The 20732-nt window shown below is 34.6% G+C and overlaps 2 protein-coding genes and 1 long non-coding RNA gene across 5 annotated transcripts; 2 read left to right on the top strand and 1 right to left on the bottom strand.

The window, feature by feature from the left end:
• Positions 1-1280: 1280 nt before the first annotated feature.
• On the bottom strand, positions 1281-3314 carry LOC148787298 (uncharacterized). The gene is made up of 3 exons (XR_016067006.1): positions 3083-3314; positions 1806-1883; positions 1281-1717 (listed from the first exon to the last, which is right to left on the bottom strand). It is a non-coding gene; the product is annotated as an uncharacterized LOC148787298 (long non-coding RNA).
• Positions 3315-9409: 6095 nt separating this feature from the next.
• LOC105168649 (WAT1-related protein At3g28050) lies at positions 9410-13247 on the top strand. Of its 2 annotated transcripts, none has more exons than XM_020695674.2 (7): positions 9410-9791; positions 9912-9974; positions 10345-10447; positions 11341-11572; positions 11658-11816; positions 12585-12736; positions 12923-13247. In XM_020695674.2, the coding sequence occupies exons 1-7, from the start codon at positions 9707-9709 to the stop codon at positions 13065-13067; spliced, it is 939 nt and encodes a 312-aa protein (XP_020551333.2). In that variant the 5' UTR covers positions 9410-9706; the 3' UTR covers positions 13068-13247. The 2 variants fall into 2 exon arrangements, with proteins under 2 accessions (XP_020551333.2, XP_011087083.2); XM_011088781.3 differs by having other exon boundaries at positions 9411-9791; positions 10334-10447.
• A 446-nt stretch (positions 13248-13693) lies between these two features.
• Positions 13694-17227, top strand: LOC105168231 (WAT1-related protein At3g28050). Of its 2 annotated transcripts, XM_011088224.3 has the most exons (7): positions 13699-14078; positions 14157-14219; positions 14633-14746; positions 15233-15467; positions 15572-15730; positions 16630-16781; positions 16875-17227. In XM_011088224.3, the coding sequence occupies exons 1-7, from the start codon at positions 13882-13884 to the stop codon at positions 17008-17010; spliced, it is 1056 nt and encodes a 351-aa protein (XP_011086526.1). In that variant the 5' UTR covers positions 13699-13881; the 3' UTR covers positions 17011-17227. The 2 variants fall into 2 exon arrangements, with proteins under 2 accessions (XP_011086527.1, XP_011086526.1); XM_011088225.3 differs by lacking the exons at positions 16630-16781; positions 16875-17227 and adding an exon at positions 15863-16378 and having other exon boundaries at positions 13694-14078.
• The last annotated feature ends 3505 nt before the right edge of the window (positions 17228-20732 follow it).

The following is a 20732-nucleotide window of genomic DNA, read 5'->3' as shown; positions in this document are numbered from 1 at the left end:
GTCTAAGGAGGTACTTTTGCTTCATTTTGAAAAATACAGGGAGCATAAAATTGCTGCATTTTTAAAAATACGGGGAGATAAATTGCTAGTTTATTTTCTATAGGAGATAATTTACTTATTTATAATATCATAAGGGTTGCTTGCATTATTTTTCCATATTTATGCTACTATTATAGGAATATAAAAACCCACTAATTATCAGCACTAAATGTTTAAATATTAATTTGTCAAAAATCAATTCAAAACGAGGTACAAAAACTAATCCAAAATGAGGTAAAAAAATAAAAAAAGTTACAAAAACCTTTCCATAAAAAAGGTATAATTCCCATTTCAAAATGTGGTACATATTACGTTCCAAAAACGTTGAAGAATTTCACAATTTATGTTACAAAAATCATTCAAAAATGCGGAGCAAAATATTTAATTAATTTCATTTTAGGAGGTACAAAATGAATTTTGTGGACTGGTCAATATTTGTAACGGGGATTGTAAACCGCTACAAGAGCCTACTGTAACGGCTTTTGTAATGTCTCTGCAAGTTACGTATTTTTCTCCCATTACAAAAAATTGTTCTAAAAAAAATTCTAAATAATATTAAACCTGTCTCCAGAAATTATTCCAAAAAAATATATTTTTGGTAGTGATTTAGTAATCTGAAAACCCATCATTATGGAAAAATAATAATTAATGTCACTTACCCGTGACGTCGCACCCGAATGTAAGATGAAATGATGAGAGATAAGATATGAAATCATAAAAGATTAAGAAATTTCCTCGAAAAGCGATCAAAACACAACAGGACATAAGCAGTATATTTGGTTTTATTTTTAACTTGTTTTGATGTGTTTTATGGAGATAGAGAGAGAAAAATAAAGATAAATAAGTATGTGTTAGAGATAGTGTGTATGTTTGGATTTGTTTTTGGAGATAATATAAAATAAGTATGGTATGTTTGATGTTGTTTAGTAGGAGACAAAAACTACTGTTTATTGTCAAGTTATATCTCTTTTATATATATATATTTATATATATGTATGAGTATGTATATAATATTTTTAGTTGTAAGGCCTATAATTAGTGTAGATTTATTTTGACAAAAAAAAAAAATGAGGCACTGTTTCAAAACACCATCAAAATTTCCAAAACAAATCAAGACAAATATTGTCCATATTTGGCCCATATCAAAAATGAAGTAAAATTGAAACCAAACATTACGAAGACATCATCTTCTTATAGGGTGAGGTGGTATCTATACGTGCACTTACGATGACTAAAATGAAAATACAATCTTGTCCTCCAATTAATTAACATGTGATTGTTGTTTTGTTGTGATAATTTGCCTAACAGATAAAAGAATGTGTGGGCTTCTTTGATCCTTCTTAATTGGTGAAAAACCCATTTTACCCCTATAAGTTCTTTTTTTCATGCATCACTTATATATTTTTAATGATAATTTTTGTATATATTATCTTTATCATTGATGTAGAGTTGTCTAGAACTATTGGCCTTTTATGAATTTCTAATCCTTATATTAATTTATAAAATTGTTAGTTGGAAGAGGTAGAACACTGATCAGACAACATTAATGTTGCTAGTGAAAGTAAGATAGAGATCAGCAACTATGAATGAAGTGCGACATTAAATTCCCCGACTGTGTATGTGTCTTGCATTTTGAGCTTGCATTGTTGCATCTTGTCCTCAGCTTGTAAGGAAAGACCTGAATTAATTGCATGGTAAATATAATATATTTATTATGTGATTGATGTGTAGTTTAAAAAATATAATCAAACAGATTTTAAGTATACCTGATCCGGCTCGAATGTGCGAACTCGATCAACGAGCTTGATCTGACCATGTCACCTCCCCAAATTTGTGATTAGGGCCTGAGGATAAAATAAAGAAGTTAGGCTAGTCGGGTTCGTCCCCGACGAAAAACTCCGACGCCCAAGTTAGGCAGTGGTCGAGGTGGAAATATGCGACCTGCTAGCAAATATATGCGATCTGAAGATAAACGGTCAATGTAATAAATGTCCAGTTATCTCCATTTGGTCAGGTCTGAAGTATTTATAAGACACGTGTTGACACTATAGATCAGTCCACGTGTTATGATCTGAGCCTCCTCTACTTCGATAGTGCGGTGTTCAATCATCTTTCATATCCGGGTCAAGAATGCGGGGCGGGTCAAGGCGATCCGACTTGCGATGTCATGCGCGGATCCTGGAGAAATGACTTTTTTGTCCTTAATGAAGGGCTTTTTTATTTCAATAATTAAACCTCCATCAATACCATATTTATTTTATAATTGATTTTATTTAATCAAATTTAATTTAGATAAAAAAATTTCGTCTATAAATTGGCTGGTTCCGAATTAAGGAGCCACTTAAGTAAGCTAGTCAAAGTTTTTGTCTCTGCCAATTGCGCGTTATGGATGAGCAGCCCCCAGATCAGCTGCTTGCTTGCTGAAGCCGGCCCACGCATGAGCTGCCTCTTCATACGCGTGGAGCAAAATCGTCGGGAAAATAAGTGAAATTCTCCTATTACTTATAGATTTATTGTTAGTGTCAGATTCTCGACTCGCGTGTCAATTGGAGACGAAAATTGGCTATATTAATAAATCTTTGATTCCGTCAGGTGCATTTCACATCGATTTTTTATAATCGATAAGTTTGAGTGGCTTATAAGTCTAAAAATATTCTCCTCTTTCTTGTAACACAACTTTTTAGGATAAAATCGTAAAACTCATACGAGATTAGGTTGTGCAGACAATACTTTGTGTAATGGGACATCAATCACGTCGTACAACCGTACTATTTGGCATCGAATGTAGAAACAAGGCAATGTGCCCTTCTTAAAATCTCTTTTCTAGAGGGTTAATGATGTAGTATTTATCCCACACTGATTGCAAACAAGAAGTCTGAGTAACTCTTCCTATAAAAATGTATTTTTCGTATAAAATTGTGAGACTCATATGAAGTTAGATCAGATAATACCTCACAACAACTACAAGCAACGACGATTTCCTCCTAGGTTCATTTTCAATACACAATCACAAAAATATATATAAAATTAGAACGAACAATACCTCACACCAATCACGAATTCCACAGCTAATCATTTCTTGCCATCAAATCTTCAAAGTGATTGATTTATGAGATCCAATAAATTAGAGGCAATTAGACTACCCCCATGGTGCCTAGCAATGTACATGACATATATAAGAACCAATGGAGTCACATTGTGGGGGAAGGTTGGAAAGCACTAGCTAGCAATATAATTGTTGCAAGACACATTGCACTCTGCCCTAAATTCCTTGTTCCCATAATCCAATCAATACTCAAAATCTACATAAAAAATCACAAACACATATGGAATAAAGGACACATAGATATTAAATATATATAGTAAGTGGGAGGAGTTGAAATCTGGTGGTGAATATTTTGTCAAAGAGAGAAGAGAGAAAATTAAACTTGAAGGCCAGTGATGAAGGAGCTGGATGCCACGCATGTCTGCCCTTTCAAATCTGGCAAAATACTCACTCTCTCTAGTACTCCTCACCCATTCAAAAAGTTGCAACTCATGTACCTGCGTGCACCCTGTACCTTTACAATTATTGATCAAGTTTGGCAGCCCCGCCCTCTTTAGGCATGTCAGTGGTTGAGTCCGCATCGTTAGACATTTTTCATTTGAACGCTATGAGTTTCAATTTTATTGAAAACGTAAAAACACTTATATTTATAGTGCTTGATTCAGTAGAAATTATATGTGTTTCATTATTAATGTACTGGTAGAACTGCAGTGATCAAGTTACGCATGGATGTCCCACTACTCACGTGTTTTTTAACAGACAACAGAAAGGGATTTCACTACAAATGTTGAAAAATGAGCGTTGTCCGAAGCGAAAACCCTAATCTAATATGCATTTATATAGTATGGAGAGACATTTCAAATAAGGGCATGAATTGGTATGTTATGTAACTTAGATTGGTGAAAGGGGAAGAGGGGAAATTGAAGAGGTAAAGGGTAAAAGAAGTTGATCAAATGTACCACAACAATTTATTGCCATTTTGCTGAAGGAAAACTCTAAGCCATCACGTGAGTTGGGATCTTACTGTCTCTCTTCTCTGCTCTTCCTATATTTTTTCTGTTTTTCTTTTTCTTTTTTTTTAACATCACTCTTTTGAGGATGTTATGGTAATTTCACATTTTATGCCCGAGTTACGTAATTCATTTAATTATAACTTCAACTCAATTAATTAGGTAGTTATTAGTTCGAGTTTTATTCATTTACTACTGCTCATTTTTGTATTACGTATTGATTTTTAATTGAAGTAAAATCGACTGTACGGAAAAAATTAGGATTGATGAGGAGAAGGAAGAAAAACAAGAATGATTCGATTTATTCATGTTCTTTGTCGTACTTTTAGCGTACAACATCCCTTAATCTGTGATTATTGCTTCCTCGTTACCTTAAAGAGAACTCGAAAATCCTAGGATTGATTGGAGATTAAAGTTAGGACACCTCTAACTATATAGCATTAGTCATGACTTGATTAATGATCCCCTATGCTTAAAAGGGCTCTCATGAATCAAATGATTAAACCTTATTTCTTATACAGAATGTTGTAGCAAACATATATGATCACAAAAGAAAATGATATGATTGCATGAGCGTTGGTGGGGGCTATTGATGATGCTAGCTTCTTTAGCCAACAGAGTTTTTGAAAAGGACTCGCAATCATGGAGAGATGGAATAGGCATCTATGCTTTGTGATTGAGGGCATGACTGAGATATATGTGGGCCTCAAATGATGGAGACATTGGATCAATCTCACACAAAGTGCCCCCCTCTCCTTTTTCTTGTCAATCAGACACGTTCTGCGCTGAAGTCATCTATACTGTAGTAGAGTTGAACTGAAAAAATCTTAAAAAATAGAGTATTTTGGGCAATTCATTGTAAAAATTGGATGAAAACCTAATTAAATGTACATGTTGTTAGACGGACATTAAAATTAAGAGGGTATTTATAATTATATCAAATTTTGAAGAAAATTGATGTAGTTTATGGTGAAATGAAATGACGAAAATGTGACTTGTATTGAAAGACTCAAAAAAGGGGATGATGTTTATCACAAGGTTCTTGTATATTCCCCCAAACTACCAACCATGACAAGTCCAAAATCTCGCATATTTTGCACACACTTAAGAAGTTCCAACAAGGTCACTTCAATGTCACCAGCCAACACCTGTACTTTGGTTGTTTGAGTATCTCTTTACAGAAGAGAGTGCACATGGAGGCATGGTTATAGTGAATCTAAGATGCTCTTTGTTCTTTCTCTCTCTTTTCTTTTCAAAAAAAGATATTATTTTTATTAGTGGTTATGTCGTAATAATTAATTTTTTTAGGTTTTTAATGGTCAACCAAATACTTCATTCTACAAATAAAATTCTAAATTTAGATACATTGTTGTCAACAGATGCAAGAACATGGTGAGAGAAACATACGTATGTAAGTAGTCTTGTTTGATAAGTGTAAGTATCCGTTACGTCGTTCCGACTTATTTATTTAAATCATATGGGAGCTGCAGTTTCTCTCATATCTGTATCTAATTAAGTAAATTTGAATTAATTATATAACACACGTATATTATGCAATAACTTTCATGTTATGAAATCAAATTCGACACTGAACTACACTTTGAGTACAACTCTCAAGAAAAATAATGCAATGTAGCACATCAAATCTCCAAATTTTCATGACCAAACACTTATTAAAACATTTTATCATGGATTAGGCCCATCACATGAGATGAAAAGCTCATCACACAAGTTGCTAGCCAATATGGTTGGTAAATATTGTTGTTTTCTTGTGGGAACATGATTATGCCTTTGCCTCAACCAAAAATTAAAAAAAAAAAAGAAAATCACACCCATAATTATATTTACACCCTTTATTATTTATTTATTTATACAAATTACTCATAATTTTTATATATTACAAAAGCCATCCTTCACAGTCAATAAACAGGGTTAGTTTATACAATAATATTGATATTTTCTGGGATATATATAACAGTTTTTTAAAAAATAGAAATGATTTGTATAAATAATATTGATGTTTCTGATGTTGTATATATAATTATTCAAAAGGCGAAAATAATTTACGTAAATGACGGGGTTTAAATATAATTATCCGAAAATCATAATCCTTTATTACATTTTGGGATTGAATCTCACGTGTCATCATTAACACGATGTTCATACCATTGGGAACTTTTACATGTTAGATGTGACAGTTGTGGTTCAAAATTCAAATGGTGATGCTTATCAAGTTCAGCCACTTCGACTTTAACTGATGGGCCATTAGGCCCACTTAGCTTCGGACCCACAATCTTTGCGGCTTCAATTGCAGGCAATAGGTAAGTGGGCCGGATCCTTTTCAGTCTTGCCTAACCCGAACGTGGGTCGTACGTATGGTCTGTGGATCCAAGAATCAAACTTTTAATGATTTCTATATTTAAACAGAAAAGTCGATTTTTATGGGATCGTAAATGATTCGAGTTGAGTTGAACACATTATTGTTCAAGATTTTTTTTATTTATTATTGAGTTTGAAAATTAACTTTTAAATTTAATCTGATTATTAATCGAATTAAACTCAAACGATTTTTAATTCAATTAAATATGAATCAAATCTGAGTAATTTAATTTATTTTAAATACATTTTATAATTTCTGCATTAATTGAATTGAGTTCGTGCCTCAGCACAAATGTAAAAAATGTTTCTTTTTATTTTAAAAAAAAGAAACTTAGCAAACACACTCCAATTATTTGGGAGTTTATAAAGTCATCTTTAAATATTATACTATATATTTTGGCACCTTTTATGATTTTTCAATATTTTATAAAATATTATGAGGTTATAAGATGATCTGTATACACTCTTTTTTTTTTTAAAAAAAAAATAGTTAATTAGATTATGAGTCCAATCCAAATTCTTGTTGATTTAGTTCTAAATATTGTCAAATTTGAGCAAGTCTTTATTGTGGATCAAATAATTTATATATCTATTTGGGCCCAAATGAATTGGGCTTGGGCTCGGTTCATTAATTTCTCACTTAGTTCGAGTCAATTCATTGGACCACAATTGAGATACATGCCGTAAGGTGTGGTTCGCTTTAATTAAGTTCTATAGGTTGTTTTTAAGAAATTATTTTATTGAACTTTTGAAACTTACAAATTGTATGAGTCAATAACTATTATTACAGTAGAATAACACTCATATATTAGCAAGATTGAAAACCCATTATCTCATTTATTGTAAAATATCAACTTCGCCAACTACATGATGGTTGGTTTGGCCAACGCTTTTGTCAAATCTCACGTCTTTTTGTTTGAAATTCAATTTTTCGTTTTCAACATTCATATACCTAATACACGCTCACACCAAAAATGCAGAGACGGGACCTCCTATAGAGAAGTTTTGTATTCAAATTATTAGACTATGATGTGTAGACTTGTTTGAAACATGACGTAAGGTGTCATTTGCTTTGATTAAAGTCCTGTGGATTGTCTTTGAAATATTACTTTATTAAAGTCTTGAAGTTTATAAATCGTATGAATCGGCAACTACTATTAAAATAGACAAACACTCACATATAGCGGGACTCAAAATCTATTATTATTATTATTGATTTTTAAAATAAATATCATTGATTAAGTACGAGCTTCCGCCAATATAACGTCACAAAAAGAGTTAGGAGGCTCCACACCCTCTGTGATTTCACAACCAAATTGAGCTAAACGATGAGCTACTTCATTTGCATCTCTACGGACAAATTTGAAACTAACTGCTCCGGCATTGTTCAGGAGCATTTTAGTGTTTGATATGATTAAACTAATACCAGAAAGATCATCCTTCTTCGAATTAAGTCGTTGAATAACCGAGACAATTCCCCTCAATAATGCATTTTTCCCAGCCGAACTGAAGGCAAAGCTCCGCTGCCAATCGAGCTGCAAGAACCTCTCCATGCTCTGCATCCTTGACTCCATTGTGGCCCTCCGTCCGCCATGCTATGCATCTCCCTTCTAGTCTCACTTTTTTTTTTTGACTTCTTTTTTGTTTGAAATTCTTTATTTATTTCTTTTCAACAATCACAGACACATAGCAAAATTCGTAAACACGACGTCCATCACATTACTCATATTGGATGACTAAATAATTGGATGCACGTCCACCAACAAAATTAAGACTTCATTTACTTGTAAACCAAAATATTGGACTCACGTTTTATTTATTTATGGAAATAATTGAAATCATAGAAAATTAACAAACTAAGTTCTCGTACAAAGAAACGGGCAGTCCGTGTATATTGTTGATTAGTGATATAATTTTTAAATATTAATCCTTGTGGCACATTCTCTTTTCATATATATAATAAAAAAAAATTCACATTTTAAAATATATTATAAATAATAATAAAATATATAAATCAACATATCACACTTCACCAAAAAAAAAAAAAACCCAAATTTATGAGTAAATTAATATTATGGTGTCACAAATCGTTGTTTGTGAATAAAAAAATATATTTTTTTTTATATTAGGATAGACATAATGGACTTTCAAATATTAAATATGATCTAAAGTTTTCACATAACATGAAAATGCAATAATATAATTTAACTAACATAAGGGAAATATTTCATGTGAAATATCAATTAATCATTTGCCCTCACCTAACCTTCAAAAACTCTCCACCTACTCACACATCTCTTTTCTTTATGTTCCAACCCCCCCAAATAACATATTAATTATTAAATCATCCATTACAAGATTCATCTCTTGCTCAAAAAACGTAACATAACCAATTAAAAGGTAACGATGTATTCCCATTAATTACAAATAAGAAATTTGAAAGTATATATATTTCAAAATTTCATCTTCTTAATTAGATTTTTTTTAAAGAAAATTATGAAGTTTATATAAAATTAATGATCATAATAACTCGTACAATTGAACATCAATTGCACTACACCCCATATTAAGAGGGCATTAAAGGTTGGATTGGGTTTTCTATATTTGTTTATTTTTTGTATCTTTTATTTAATTTAAAATATATATGTGTCAAGCATTAAATCATACAATAAATATAAGTAGCTTATCTATATTAAATAGAAAAGATATTTAAGGTACATGTGCGAATGATCAATATTAGGGATAATTATACCGTCCTGTGCTGAGTTTAATTTGATTATATATAAATTTTTTGTGATTTTAAAAATTACATTTAGTATTTTATTGTGACCGTTAGTCAAAATTACATTTATTTTACCCTAATTCAAGAAGAAAGTTCTACTCCAACATGAACTTGCGAGTGTAACTACTCTATGAATTATGTTACCTACCAATTATCATCAAAATCTTCCTCCAACTCACTGCATCTTCACAACCCATTAGTGGCATAGCATTCTCCATCTCCCTACTGAATAAAAAAAGAAAAGAAAATTCTCCAGGCATACAATAAGTCTACCCCCTCAACAAATACTTCCTCTTGAGCTCAAACTTCACACACTTGAGGTGGGGAGAAGAAGGGGTTGTTTGATGGGGTGGTTTTCATGGATGGAAAGCTCACTGCCCTTCATGGGTATGGTGTTGGCAGTCACTGCATTAGCCACCAACATGATCATTAGCAAAATGGCTATGAATAATGGCACCAGCTTCTTCATTTTGTCTGTCTATTCCAATGCTTTGGCCACTCTTATTCTTTTTCCTTGTGGCTTCCTCTTCCACAGGTTTGTTTATCCTCCTTTTTCTTGTAAATTTTCTCCTCAAATTTGTTTCTTTTTGTATCCATTGATGAAAATGAGTATCTGGGCTGTGGTTTATTTGATTGTGTTTTGAATTCTTGGCAGGTCAAAGCGCCCTCCACTCACCTTCCCAATACTCTGCAGGATCTTCTTGCTTGCTTGCTTTGGGTTAGTAAAATTAGTTCCGGCTAACTTCTATTTATGTGTGTTTTTGCTCATAATCTAGATTTGAATTGCTTCTTTTGGTTTCGAAGAGGTGAGCTTAAACTGATTAATTGATATTCATTCATCCTGTCATGGTCAGAGAACTATGTTTTTTGAGCTGAATTCATCATTTTGAGAGTAACCATGTCAAGATTACATACTGTACCATAGGCCGGTTTTTTTTTTTTCAATTGATTTCTGCAACTTATTGGGAAAAATGGAAAGTAATCTAGAATAATTGAAGAATCTGTATGTGGCTCGTGAATAGTAATTTTTTCAGTTTAGTTTTGTATTTTGGTTCATTCATATGGATTTTATATCAGTTGTTTAGCAGATATCGGCAGCTATGCTGGCATAAATAACAGCTCCCCAACACTTGGAACAGAGTTGCTGAATCTTGTCCCAGGCTTTACTTACATACTTGCCATCATTTTCAGGTTACACTTTTCTTCTAGTGATGTAAAAGTCAATTTCTTGATCTTATACCTGTGCTCTTTCCTGCTAGGATCAAGTATATATTTACTTTAACTCATCTGGTATTTGAATCTTAAGCCAAACAGAACCTTAACTAGTTAGCTCAATCTGAATTTGGGTCACTTGTAGGAAAATCTTGTTGAGGTGATTTGATTCTCTTGGGTTCCCTGTCCTAAGGACCTAAGCTCTAACAAAACTAAAAGAACTTTTAGCTTAACTGATTAATATTAAGACAGTATCGAGCAGAAAAATTGAGTTAAAGTTGATCCGATACTTAATATTTTTGGCCGAAACCCTTGAATAATATAACTAGTCGGCATGTTTGTCAACGACTAAGACTGACATGACGGGAACCTAACATGGCTACGAGTGGTTAGAAATATGGTAATGAGAAAGATGTGGGGAAGGCATCAAAGAGAATCAGTCGTACTTATTTCACAAGATGTTGAAAGGAGAAGTAGCTAAAACAAGAACGAAAGCCAAAGTAGGAAGTTAAAAATATGGATAGGTATGTCAAGAATTGTGGCACCAAATGCTTTTCTGGTTATTCTTGTTAGCATAATTCAAATGCATCATTGTGAAGGTATGCAGATATGATAAAGCTGTGTATCGTCATGCTATACATTATTTTTGGGGAAAATGCAAGCAAACCCTGTGATATTGCAAATGAGCAAATTATCCCGGAAAAAAATATAGCAGATTGCTTTATTTTAAAAAGCACATGGGGGTAAATTGCTAATTTTTTATCGTAGGGGAATGATTGTTCATTTGCAATATCACATGTGGGTACATTGCATTAAGCCCCATTATTTTCCCTTTACGAGCCTGTGGTGATCCAAACTGGATTTATGTGTAGGATGGAAGGGTTAAATTTGAGAAGAACGAGCGACCTATCAAAATCATTGGGAACTCTGGTCTCCATTGCTGGGGCATCTATTGTGACTCTCTACAAGGGACCAGCAATCATGAATAAGACACTAACTTTAGGTTCTTCCGCGCTCTTTACGCCATCACAGCAAAATTGGGTCCTTGGAGGAATGCTGCTCGCTATTGCTGCTTTCTCAACTGCAGCATGGTCTATAGTTCAGGTTCGACTCTTTGAATTGTTTAACAAAATAGAGCAAGTTGTGCATGATTTGAAAATGAAAATCATATTATTCCTTCCTTGACCAGACTTGGATTCTTAAGATATACCCAGCGGAGATGATCATAGTGGCTGTTTATTGCCTGTTTGTGACTGCACAATCTACACTGGTTGCCCTGATTTCAGAAAAAGATGTAACAGCTTGGAAACTTCAAGCAGACATGGGTTTGGTTGCTGTAGTTTATGCGGTAAGTGAAAGATTTCGGAGTTTTCTAGTAGTGACGAATCAAGTATGAGCATCGTAATATCATCGTGAATTACAGCAATACAACGACACCCCTGAAAGTGAATTTTATTTTCAACCATACTTCTCCGCTTTTTGAAATCAGGAAAACCTCGTCTCTAAGTCTCCACCCTAAAAGAACCATAGAGTTACCTCCTTTTTGATCTTAGATACAAAAACTTGAACATTTATGTCTTCTCAGATTTCTGAACATCACTACGTATCTAAATGGAATCTGAAGGTACGTATATGGTATAAGCTGGAAGGATATTCTTGGTAATTTCAAATTGAGAGAGGCATAATTATAATCAGACAAACTTCTAAAGGAGGTAATTCTAATTAACCCCACAAATAGGGTGTATCGGCATCAAAAAACTCATAAACTTAGTGTAGATTGAAGATTTTACCAATGTGTTGAGTGTTCTCAACTAAGACATCAACAACTTTGTTTCTATAGGATTATGGAAAGTACCCAAAGATAAATTCTCTTGAAAAAATTGTAACTATACTCTGCATGCTACTGAATTTATTGAAATGATTGGAAATAATATCCTTCTGACATTTATTGCTCGTAATTGTGTTTTACCTCTTCGCTGCCCCTCAAAATTGTATATGACATTGAGGATATTGAATTGATGCTGTCGGTTCTCAACCAGATGAATTCTTTGTAGTCTTGTTTAACTCCATGACAGCGACTTTCTCTCTAACTCAAATCCAACACATTTCAATGCAGGGAATCATCAACATAACATTTCGACTCTACATGATGTCATGGTGCCTCTCAAGGACCGGCCCACTTTTCGTTTCTCTATTCAATCCTTTGACGATTGTTATTTCTGTTGTCATTGGCGTCGTCTTTTTTCATGAAGTGCTCTATTTTGGAAGGTATTGCCTAAATCTTGTTTCGCTCCACGTTTATAGTTTCTTGCAGTCTTGACATTTATACTATGATACATCCTACATGTCCTGGGCCGCTTCGAACAAACCATGTAAATCTTGTGTCCGTTCTAATGGTATTCGTGCAAGAATCCTAACACTTCACATGGACAATTCAACTCAATTTTCTTGCAGTGTGGCTGGTGCACTTATACTGGTTTGTGGGTTCTATGCTGTTATTTGGGGGAAGGCAAAGGAAAGCAAGACGAACATGTCTGCTGAAGCCTCTAACGTAGAATCAACAAGCCATGAGGTTCCTTTATTGCAAGACAATGTGTAAGAAGCCTAAGACTTCTTCAGGAGTTCATACTACACACAATGCTTTGTATACCAAATATTGAACTATTGTTATGCACCTTTTATTTTTAGAAAATTAAATATATATCAACTGTTCATTATATTGTTCATGACATCTTAGTCTATTAGTTAAGCTTGAGATTCCATAAATCAGTTCGGTCTATTCGTGTGTGTATTTGTTTCACTTTAAATGAGTTTATTATAATTTAGTTCATTATTCTTTATTATATTGTCGTATTCATTGAATCTGTTGTATTGTCAAATCGAAACAAATTACTCAATTTCTTGAAATATTAGTGTAATGTAATTATTGGTTTTTTGAATTCCAAAAAATTAAAAGAATTGCTCAATACACACTGCTCACAATATGTAACATGTTAAGGTATTTGTCTCACTTTACATAAATTTATTATAATTTATTTTATTATTTTTTGTTATATTTATATAACTAAATACATATGTATTGTCAAGTTGATGTTTGTCAATTCGACTTATTATTTAATTGTTTGAAAAATATAGGTATAATAATATAAATATTTTTTATTTATAATTCAAAAAAAGAAAAAAAAAATGCTGGATATACTGGGCACCAAGTGTAGCATCCCATCAATGCCGCTGGAAAAGGAAATAGCACAAAAAATCAGAACACTCCATCAATCAAAATCGGCGGGGACCAATTGGAGAAGATGAAGGATACACGCAAAAGCATTCAGACACAAAGTCTGAACCTTTTCTTCTAAACGTCATTGCAAGACTAGACTCCTCTTTCTGCCGAGTGCCGAGGGAAGTGGGAGGAGATGGAAACTAGGCAGTGGCCATGGATTCAAAGCTCACTGCCATTCATAGGCATGGTTTCGGCAATTGTAGCTTTAGCCACAAGCATGATTGTAAGCAAAATGGCCATGTCCAAGGGGATCAGCTTTTACATACTGTCCGTCTATTCTAATGGCGTCGCCACTCTTATCCTCTTTCCGACAGCATTTCTCCTGCACAGGTGCGTGTCTGAATCCGTCTGTTCTGTGTTCTATTTGGATCATTTGGGAAAAGGGAATGATAACGTGATTGTGAGCAGGTCAAAGCGGCCGCCATTATCATTCCATGTTCTCTGCAGGATTTTCTTGCTTGCTTCTTTTGGGTACGTGGAATTATTTTCAAAGCTTGTTGCTATGATGCCCCGATGGGATCCTCTACTCCCATCCTATGTTACATCTCCTGTTGATTCTTGAATTAATGCCACATGGACAATCTTAAAATTTAAGATGATGATAAGAGTTTTGGGAGAGAGAGAAAGTACATGTGGGCAAGAAAGAGAAAAAATAGAGGGTTTTTTCCAAACAAAACAAAGATAATCCACGCCAAGAAAGAGAGGCAATAGACAATCTTATTTTCTATTCTCTTTTCCCCCTTTTTCTTTAATTTTAAAGAAACAAAAATAGAAAATCCATTTGGCGTGCATGACTGACTGACATGCTTCGTAGAATACACTTGGATTTTTGCGACCGGTACAAAAGAAACACCAGCTATTGAGTTTGTGGATTGTTTTGCTAGATGTTCTGCGGACATTGTTGGTTATGCTGGCTTAAGCTATAGCTCCCCGACGCTGAGTTCAGCTATGGCGAATCTTATTCCAGCATTCACGTACATCCTTGCCATAATTTTCAGGTACTACTCTTTGATTCCATAGTCATGCCACTCACTCACTTAGCAAAAACAATTTATGCTGATTGGTTAACTTCTGCCAGCTGACATAGCAAAAATCTTCAAAGTTCGCCAGAAAATGTCAGTCTATGCCATTGCTACGCTGATAAATTCATCAGCAGCGGGCGGCAAAGTGGTTTTGTTACGTATTCTATGGTAACTCAAGTTCTGTTGATTGTAGTGCAGGGGTTGCATAAAAACAAACCAAACTGTATTTGATATTCAGTTGAACAAGTAATTAAGGTCAAATTCATCCAGAAAATAACAATAAAATGCTTCTTGTTTCTGGTTGAACTCACTGATCCCTGATTTTCATATGATGTAAATGTTTGTCTCCTCTAGTTGTAGACTCTATGGTCGCAGATATGGATATGAATGGATGTACCATGTTGTCACACATTTTCTCCTTCCTACTTCACCTCCATTGATGATTTAAATTGTTCCTTTCAGGATGGAAGAAGTACATTTGAGAAAATTAAGTACGATTTCTAAGGTTTTGGGTACTTTGGTATCCATCTCGGGAGCATTTATCGTGACTTTCTATAAAGGACCAGCTATTATTGGTAGAACATTAACGTCTGGATCTTCGACATTACTCTACTTGCAACAGACACGGAATTGGGTCCTGGGAGGACTTTTTACTGCTTGTGCTTGTCTTCTGACGGCATTATGGTGCATACTACAGGTTTGACTTCATGTTAAACAGCTCGTTAATAAGTAAAAGAAAATTCACTGAAATTGCTAATTATTGTAGCTCTAGTCAACTTCCTTGCATTAATAATGTTGCAGGCCTCAATACTGAACATGTATCCAGCCGAGATGATCGCAGTCGCCATTTACTGCTTTTTTGTGACAATCCAGTCTTTGGTGGTTAGTCTGATTGCAGAAAGAGATTCAACTGCTTGGACAATTGAAACGAAGATTGGACTAATTGCTGTTTTCTATGTGGTAAGCAATTGATATGACTACCATCACCATCTCAATCATCTTTATGTGTGTGTGTGTGTGAGAGAGAGAGAGAGAGAGAGTGAGAGAGAGTTTCTACTATCTTTGAAACAAAGCTCAATTTGCAAAATTCAGGCTACATTTGTTGTGAGAGAGGGAGCTCAAGGAATTATCAAGTTGAAACAAAAACACAATTGTTGGGAATTTATCTGAGCAATGATGAGGCTAAAATGAATCCTATCAAACTATTACAGAGATGATGATGGGTCGAAAACCCTTATACAAATATACTTATAAATTCACGAATAAATAAAGAATAAATAAACAGATATGAATATACAAAATATAAAAACAGTAAATCTCAGTAGAAAATTGACTCACTAGACAGATCCATCAAGGAGGAAGCCCAAACACCACCAATGGCCAGCGACCCCTTAATGGTTGCTAAAACCCACATTCACCAAGGTTCAGTCCACTAAGAAACACAATAAACCACTCAGAACCACCAAGAAAGCATCTACAAAGGACCACAAAGATTTCTTCTCAAGAATATTTACAAAGAACAAAAAAACACATAGAGTTCACAAAGAATAGAGAGAGAGGATGGAATGACAGAGATGAGGAGACGGGTTATTAGGGTTATGGATTCATCTGCAGAGGAGAGAAATAGAATCAAAGAGGAGCCGGATCGGGTAATGGGCTGGGTGGCTTGGAGTGGGCTGGATCGAGGAATGGGCCAAGACAGCAGATTTGGGCGAGCCATCCAAGGTATGGGCTTAGGGCCTACCAATTTTGATTCTGAGCCAAAATTTTGGAACAAGTAGGAGATGGAAAGGTTTCCAACCAAACACTAATGAAGAAATCAAACCAATAAATCGACTTTCTATAATTTGTCCATGCAGGCTATCATTAACATAGCATACAGGCTCTATGTTACAGCTTGGTGCCTTTGGAGGACTGGTCCGCTCTTTGTTTCCCTGTTTAAGCCACTGACGATCGTCATTACCGTTGCCATTGGCGTCATATTTATGAAAGATGACCTCTACCTTGGCAGGTACGTAGTTCTTGAAATTCCATTCTTAACATTCACAAATTTTTTCAGATAACTTGACGAAATAATTTCCATCTGGATATATTTTATTTTCAGTTTGGTTGGGGCATTGGTGTTGGTTATTGGTTTCTATGGTGTGATGTGGGGAAAAGCTAAAGAAGGGAGGTTATATAAGGGAACAGAATCATCAGACTTTGAGGTTCCTCTGTTGCAAGAAAATGTCCAAGTGTAGGTTGTCTGTAAACATCTATTTAAAAACTGAGCCATGCTACTTATACTCTGAAACTGTGAAAAATAGCAAATATAGTGTATAAAGATTTTGGAGAATGTAAAGTTACAGGCATGAATACGTTTGTATGGATGATATCAATTGGTGGAAGGTGCATTGATAATTATCCTCCACCCAATTTGGCAAATGATTCTTTGTTGTCGTGGGGTTTCCTTTTCAATCACCATTAAGGATCAGGACATGTCATTGATACTTACAAGTTAGCCGCCAAATTAGCGCCTCACTCTCACTTCAGCAACACACCAAATCCAAAATTTTCAACTATTTAATTTAAAGTCGTCCGTTTCTATTAACTACACGAATAGAACATGGTGCATTGTTGGATTTTTGTACTTTGAGCGACAGATTGTTTGCCCTTGAGAGTTTTATCGTCCCTCACATCATCTTTTTATCTGTTTATGCTCCACATGTTTTATAAAAAGACATTAATATTTAGTTGAGTTGACATAATATTTTTGGATAAAGGAGAGCATTGGGTTCAAATCTAAGTCCCCCACTCTTGTCTTTGTAACTTTTTGAAAAAAAGAAACCGCTTCATGGAAAAGTATTAAAAATAGGGATAGTCACATTCTCCTATTCTTATATTTGATGTAATTATATGAAAATTCCTGTGGTTTGAGAAATTATATTGAGTAAATTTGATATTTGTTTTTGTCTGATAAATATATTTTTTTGTTAATTAAAATTTACTGAATTTGTTGATATTAAAAAAAATTGAATGAAAACATCACGATTGACTTTGGTAGGCCCAAGCCCACACATTTGGATGGCTTGACCCATACCCATGCCTATTACCCGACCCATTCTCACTCGACTCGATTTCTCATTTAAATATTTGGGCCTCTATCTCTCTCTGGAGAATGAAAATCCCTAACCTTAATTCGTTGTCTCATCATCTTCTCTCCCTTCTCTGTTCTCAATTTTCTTGCCCCATCGTCTCCCTCTCTCTCTCTGATATCAATGCCTACATCCTATAAATATTCTGGTGATTTTTCTAATAAAAAAAATTGATCCTTTTGAGTGGTACAAATGTTCCTTAGTGGAAAACTAAGTGGATCTTTGTGACTGAGCCTTACTGGCAACTTTGAGTGGGTTTGTGATTGGCCTTGGTGGCGTGTGGTTTTGGGTATAGTAACCAGTGTAGTGGTTGCCGGCTTTGGTGGTTGTGAGCTGTTCCCATCGGATCTGGCTCCCTAAGACATTTATCTTCTTATTGTTCTTGTTCTTTCATTTACTATATTATTAAATCTGAAATATCTGGTTTGTATATTTTGTATTATCGATTCTTTGTAATAGTTGATTTGAGCGTTTGTTTATTTGGGCTCATCACTTGAGGGTTTTACACCCAACAGTGGTATCACAGCCTTCGGGTTCTGTCTCCAACGCCGATAACACCGTTCTTTTATTATTATGCTTTTTGCGAAATAATCCTCTTGATTTTTTTCACTTTGTGAGATTCTTTGTGAATATTGCTTAGTATGTTCTGTTTCTGCTTAGTGCTTACTTATGAAAAATCGCAATATTTTCTAAAATTATGTTCTTAAAATTATCTTTCTAGAAATATCTTGTTGAGTTCGCTTTGTACGAAGAACAGATAAGTGAATATTTTTCTGGAAAATCTAATTTTTGCTAAGTGCAACCTCTAAAATTATTTGTTGTGTCCAATAATTTCCTAACTGTTCTTACTGCATAATCTTATTCCTTTGTAGGTCTGAATTTATTTATTTCCTTAGTGCGAAAAACTAACTTAGTGTTGATTTTTTGAAAACTGATATTTTTGTTCCTTCTCCTATGTGGGAATATATAAATTGTTGCGTGCGAGTTTTTCCTCTAAAAATTGCTCAGTGCATAAATATTGCTTTCTAGTTTGAAATGCTTTATGCTTAGTGCAAATATTCATTGCTTACTGTTTATTCCTCCAAACCTAGACCAAATTTTTTGCTAATCCCTCACCTGGTTGTGCCTTTGAGGTTGTCGGATATCTGATTGAGGTTAAGTTAAGGCACCCTGATAATATTTTTTCTAAATTTATTAAGATTATTTATTCTATGTCCCGTTGGCACTTGATGCACTATTTTTCGTCATTTCTTTCTTAATCCTGCTGCGAATGGATGTCACGAGCTATTAATATGGTGCTATCCTATTTTGTGTTCCATTGCTGCATATGATAATATACTCATTATTATTGGTCTTTTCAATGGAAAGGTTTGGGATGTTGTTGACTGTGTAAGAATGTTGTTTATTGGCTAATTACTCTGTGTCTCTTGATATCTATCCTTATTTGTATGTTTCTGCATTTTTCGCTAATATCTCTATTTTGGAAGTACATATGGCAATGATGAATGTCAGATTCGATCTTGGACTAAGTTCCATCTTTTGGGTCCTCGTCTAAGGTGGAAAATATTGGAAAGTTATGGTCAATGACCAAAATTAATAGGCCCAAGTCCACACCCCTAGGCCCACACACTTGGGTGGCTTGGCTCATACCCATACCCATACCCATTACCCTCTCTCTCTCTCTCTCTCTCTCTCTCTCTCTCTCTCTCTCTCTCTCCGTGTGTGTGTGTGTGCAGAATGAAAATCCCTAACTCTAATTGTCTGTCTCATCATCTTCTTCCCCTTCTTTGTTCTCAGTTTTCTTGTCTGTCGTCTCCCTCCATACCCATTACCCTTTCTCTCTCTCTCTCTCTCTCTCTCTCTCTCTCTCTCTCTCTCTCTCTCTCTCTCTCCGTGTGTGTGTGTGTGCAGAATGAAAATCCCTAACTCTAATTGTCCGTCTCATCATCTTCTTCCCCTTCTTTGTTCTCAGTTTTCTTGTCTGTCGTCTCCCTCCATACCCATTACCCTCTCTCTCTCTCTCTCTCTCTCTCTCTCTCTCTCTCTCTCTCTCTCTCTCTCTCTCTCTCTCTCTCCGTGTGTGTGTGTGCAGAATGAATTTCCCTAACTCTAATTGTCCGTCTCATCATCTTCTTCCCCTTCTTTGTTCTCAGTTTTCTTGTCTGTCGTCTCCCTCTCTCTCGGATATCAATGCCTATATCCTATAAATACTCCGGTAGTTTTTTTGATGAAAGAAAAATGAATAAATTCCTAAGCGGAATTCTTCTGAGTGGTCCGAAGTGTTCCTTTGTGGAAAATGAAGTGGGTCTATATGACTGAACTTTGGTGGTGGTTTTTAATGGGTCTGTGTGACCGGCCTTGGTGGTATGTGGTTTTGGGTTCAGCAATCGCTCTATTGGTTGTCGATTTTGGTGGTTGTGGACTATTCCCATCGAATTTGGCTCCATAAGCCATTTAACTTCTTATTGTTCTTCTACTTTCATTTATTGTATTATAAATTTGAAATATTTGGTCTGCATATTTTGTATTATTTATTCTTTGTAATAGTTGATTTAGGTGTCTGTCTATTTGAAATAATCATTTAAGGGTTTTACACCCCACAAGGTGCGTATTACGAATACCCACTTACTTAAGCTATGTATGAAATAAAAATAATTGATGTGCCACGATTTTACCCATGTAACAAAATTAAAGCTAGTACCAAATTTACATTAACTATTATTTAAAAAAGCTGCCTAACTCAATGTACTTCTGTTCTAAATTTATCAATCTAATTCAATGTATAAATATTTCAATTTTTTCTTTCTAAGAAACATAATTTCTTTTAA

Source organism: Sesamum indicum, linkage group LG8, assembly GCF_026168435.1.
Source record: "Sesamum indicum cultivar Baizhima isolate 11 linkage group LG8, ASM2616843v1, whole genome shotgun sequence".
In the NCBI taxonomy this organism is placed as follows: domain Eukaryota; kingdom Viridiplantae; phylum Streptophyta; class Magnoliopsida; order Lamiales; family Pedaliaceae; genus Sesamum; species Sesamum indicum.
This window is presented reverse-complemented; position numbering and strand designations above follow the sequence as displayed.

Excerpts from the sequence above, each read along its gene's own strand:
- LOC105168649 (XM_011088781.3), top strand. The coding sequence starts at position 9,601 with ATGGGGTGGTTTTCATGGATGGAAAGCTCACTGCCCTTCATGGGTATG. Across the intron at positions 10,448-11,340 it reads ATACTTGCCATCATTTTCAG|GATGGAAGGGTTAAATTTGA; the intron begins GTTACACTTTTC and ends ATTTATGTGTAG. Across the intron at positions 11,817-12,584 it reads TGGTTGCTGTAGTTTATGCG|GGAATCATCAACATAACATT; the intron begins GTAAGTGAAAGA and ends ATTTCAATGCAG.
- LOC105168231 (XM_011088224.3), top strand. The coding sequence starts at position 13,882 with ATGGAAACTAGGCAGTGGCCATGGATTCAAAGCTCACTGCCATTCATA. Across the intron at positions 14,079-14,156 it reads ACAGCATTTCTCCTGCACAG|GTCAAAGCGGCCGCCATTAT; the intron begins GTGCGTGTCTGA and ends GATTGTGAGCAG. Across the intron at positions 14,747-15,232 it reads ATCCTTGCCATAATTTTCAG|GATGGAAGAAGTACATTTGA; the intron begins GTACTACTCTTT and ends TGTTCCTTTCAG.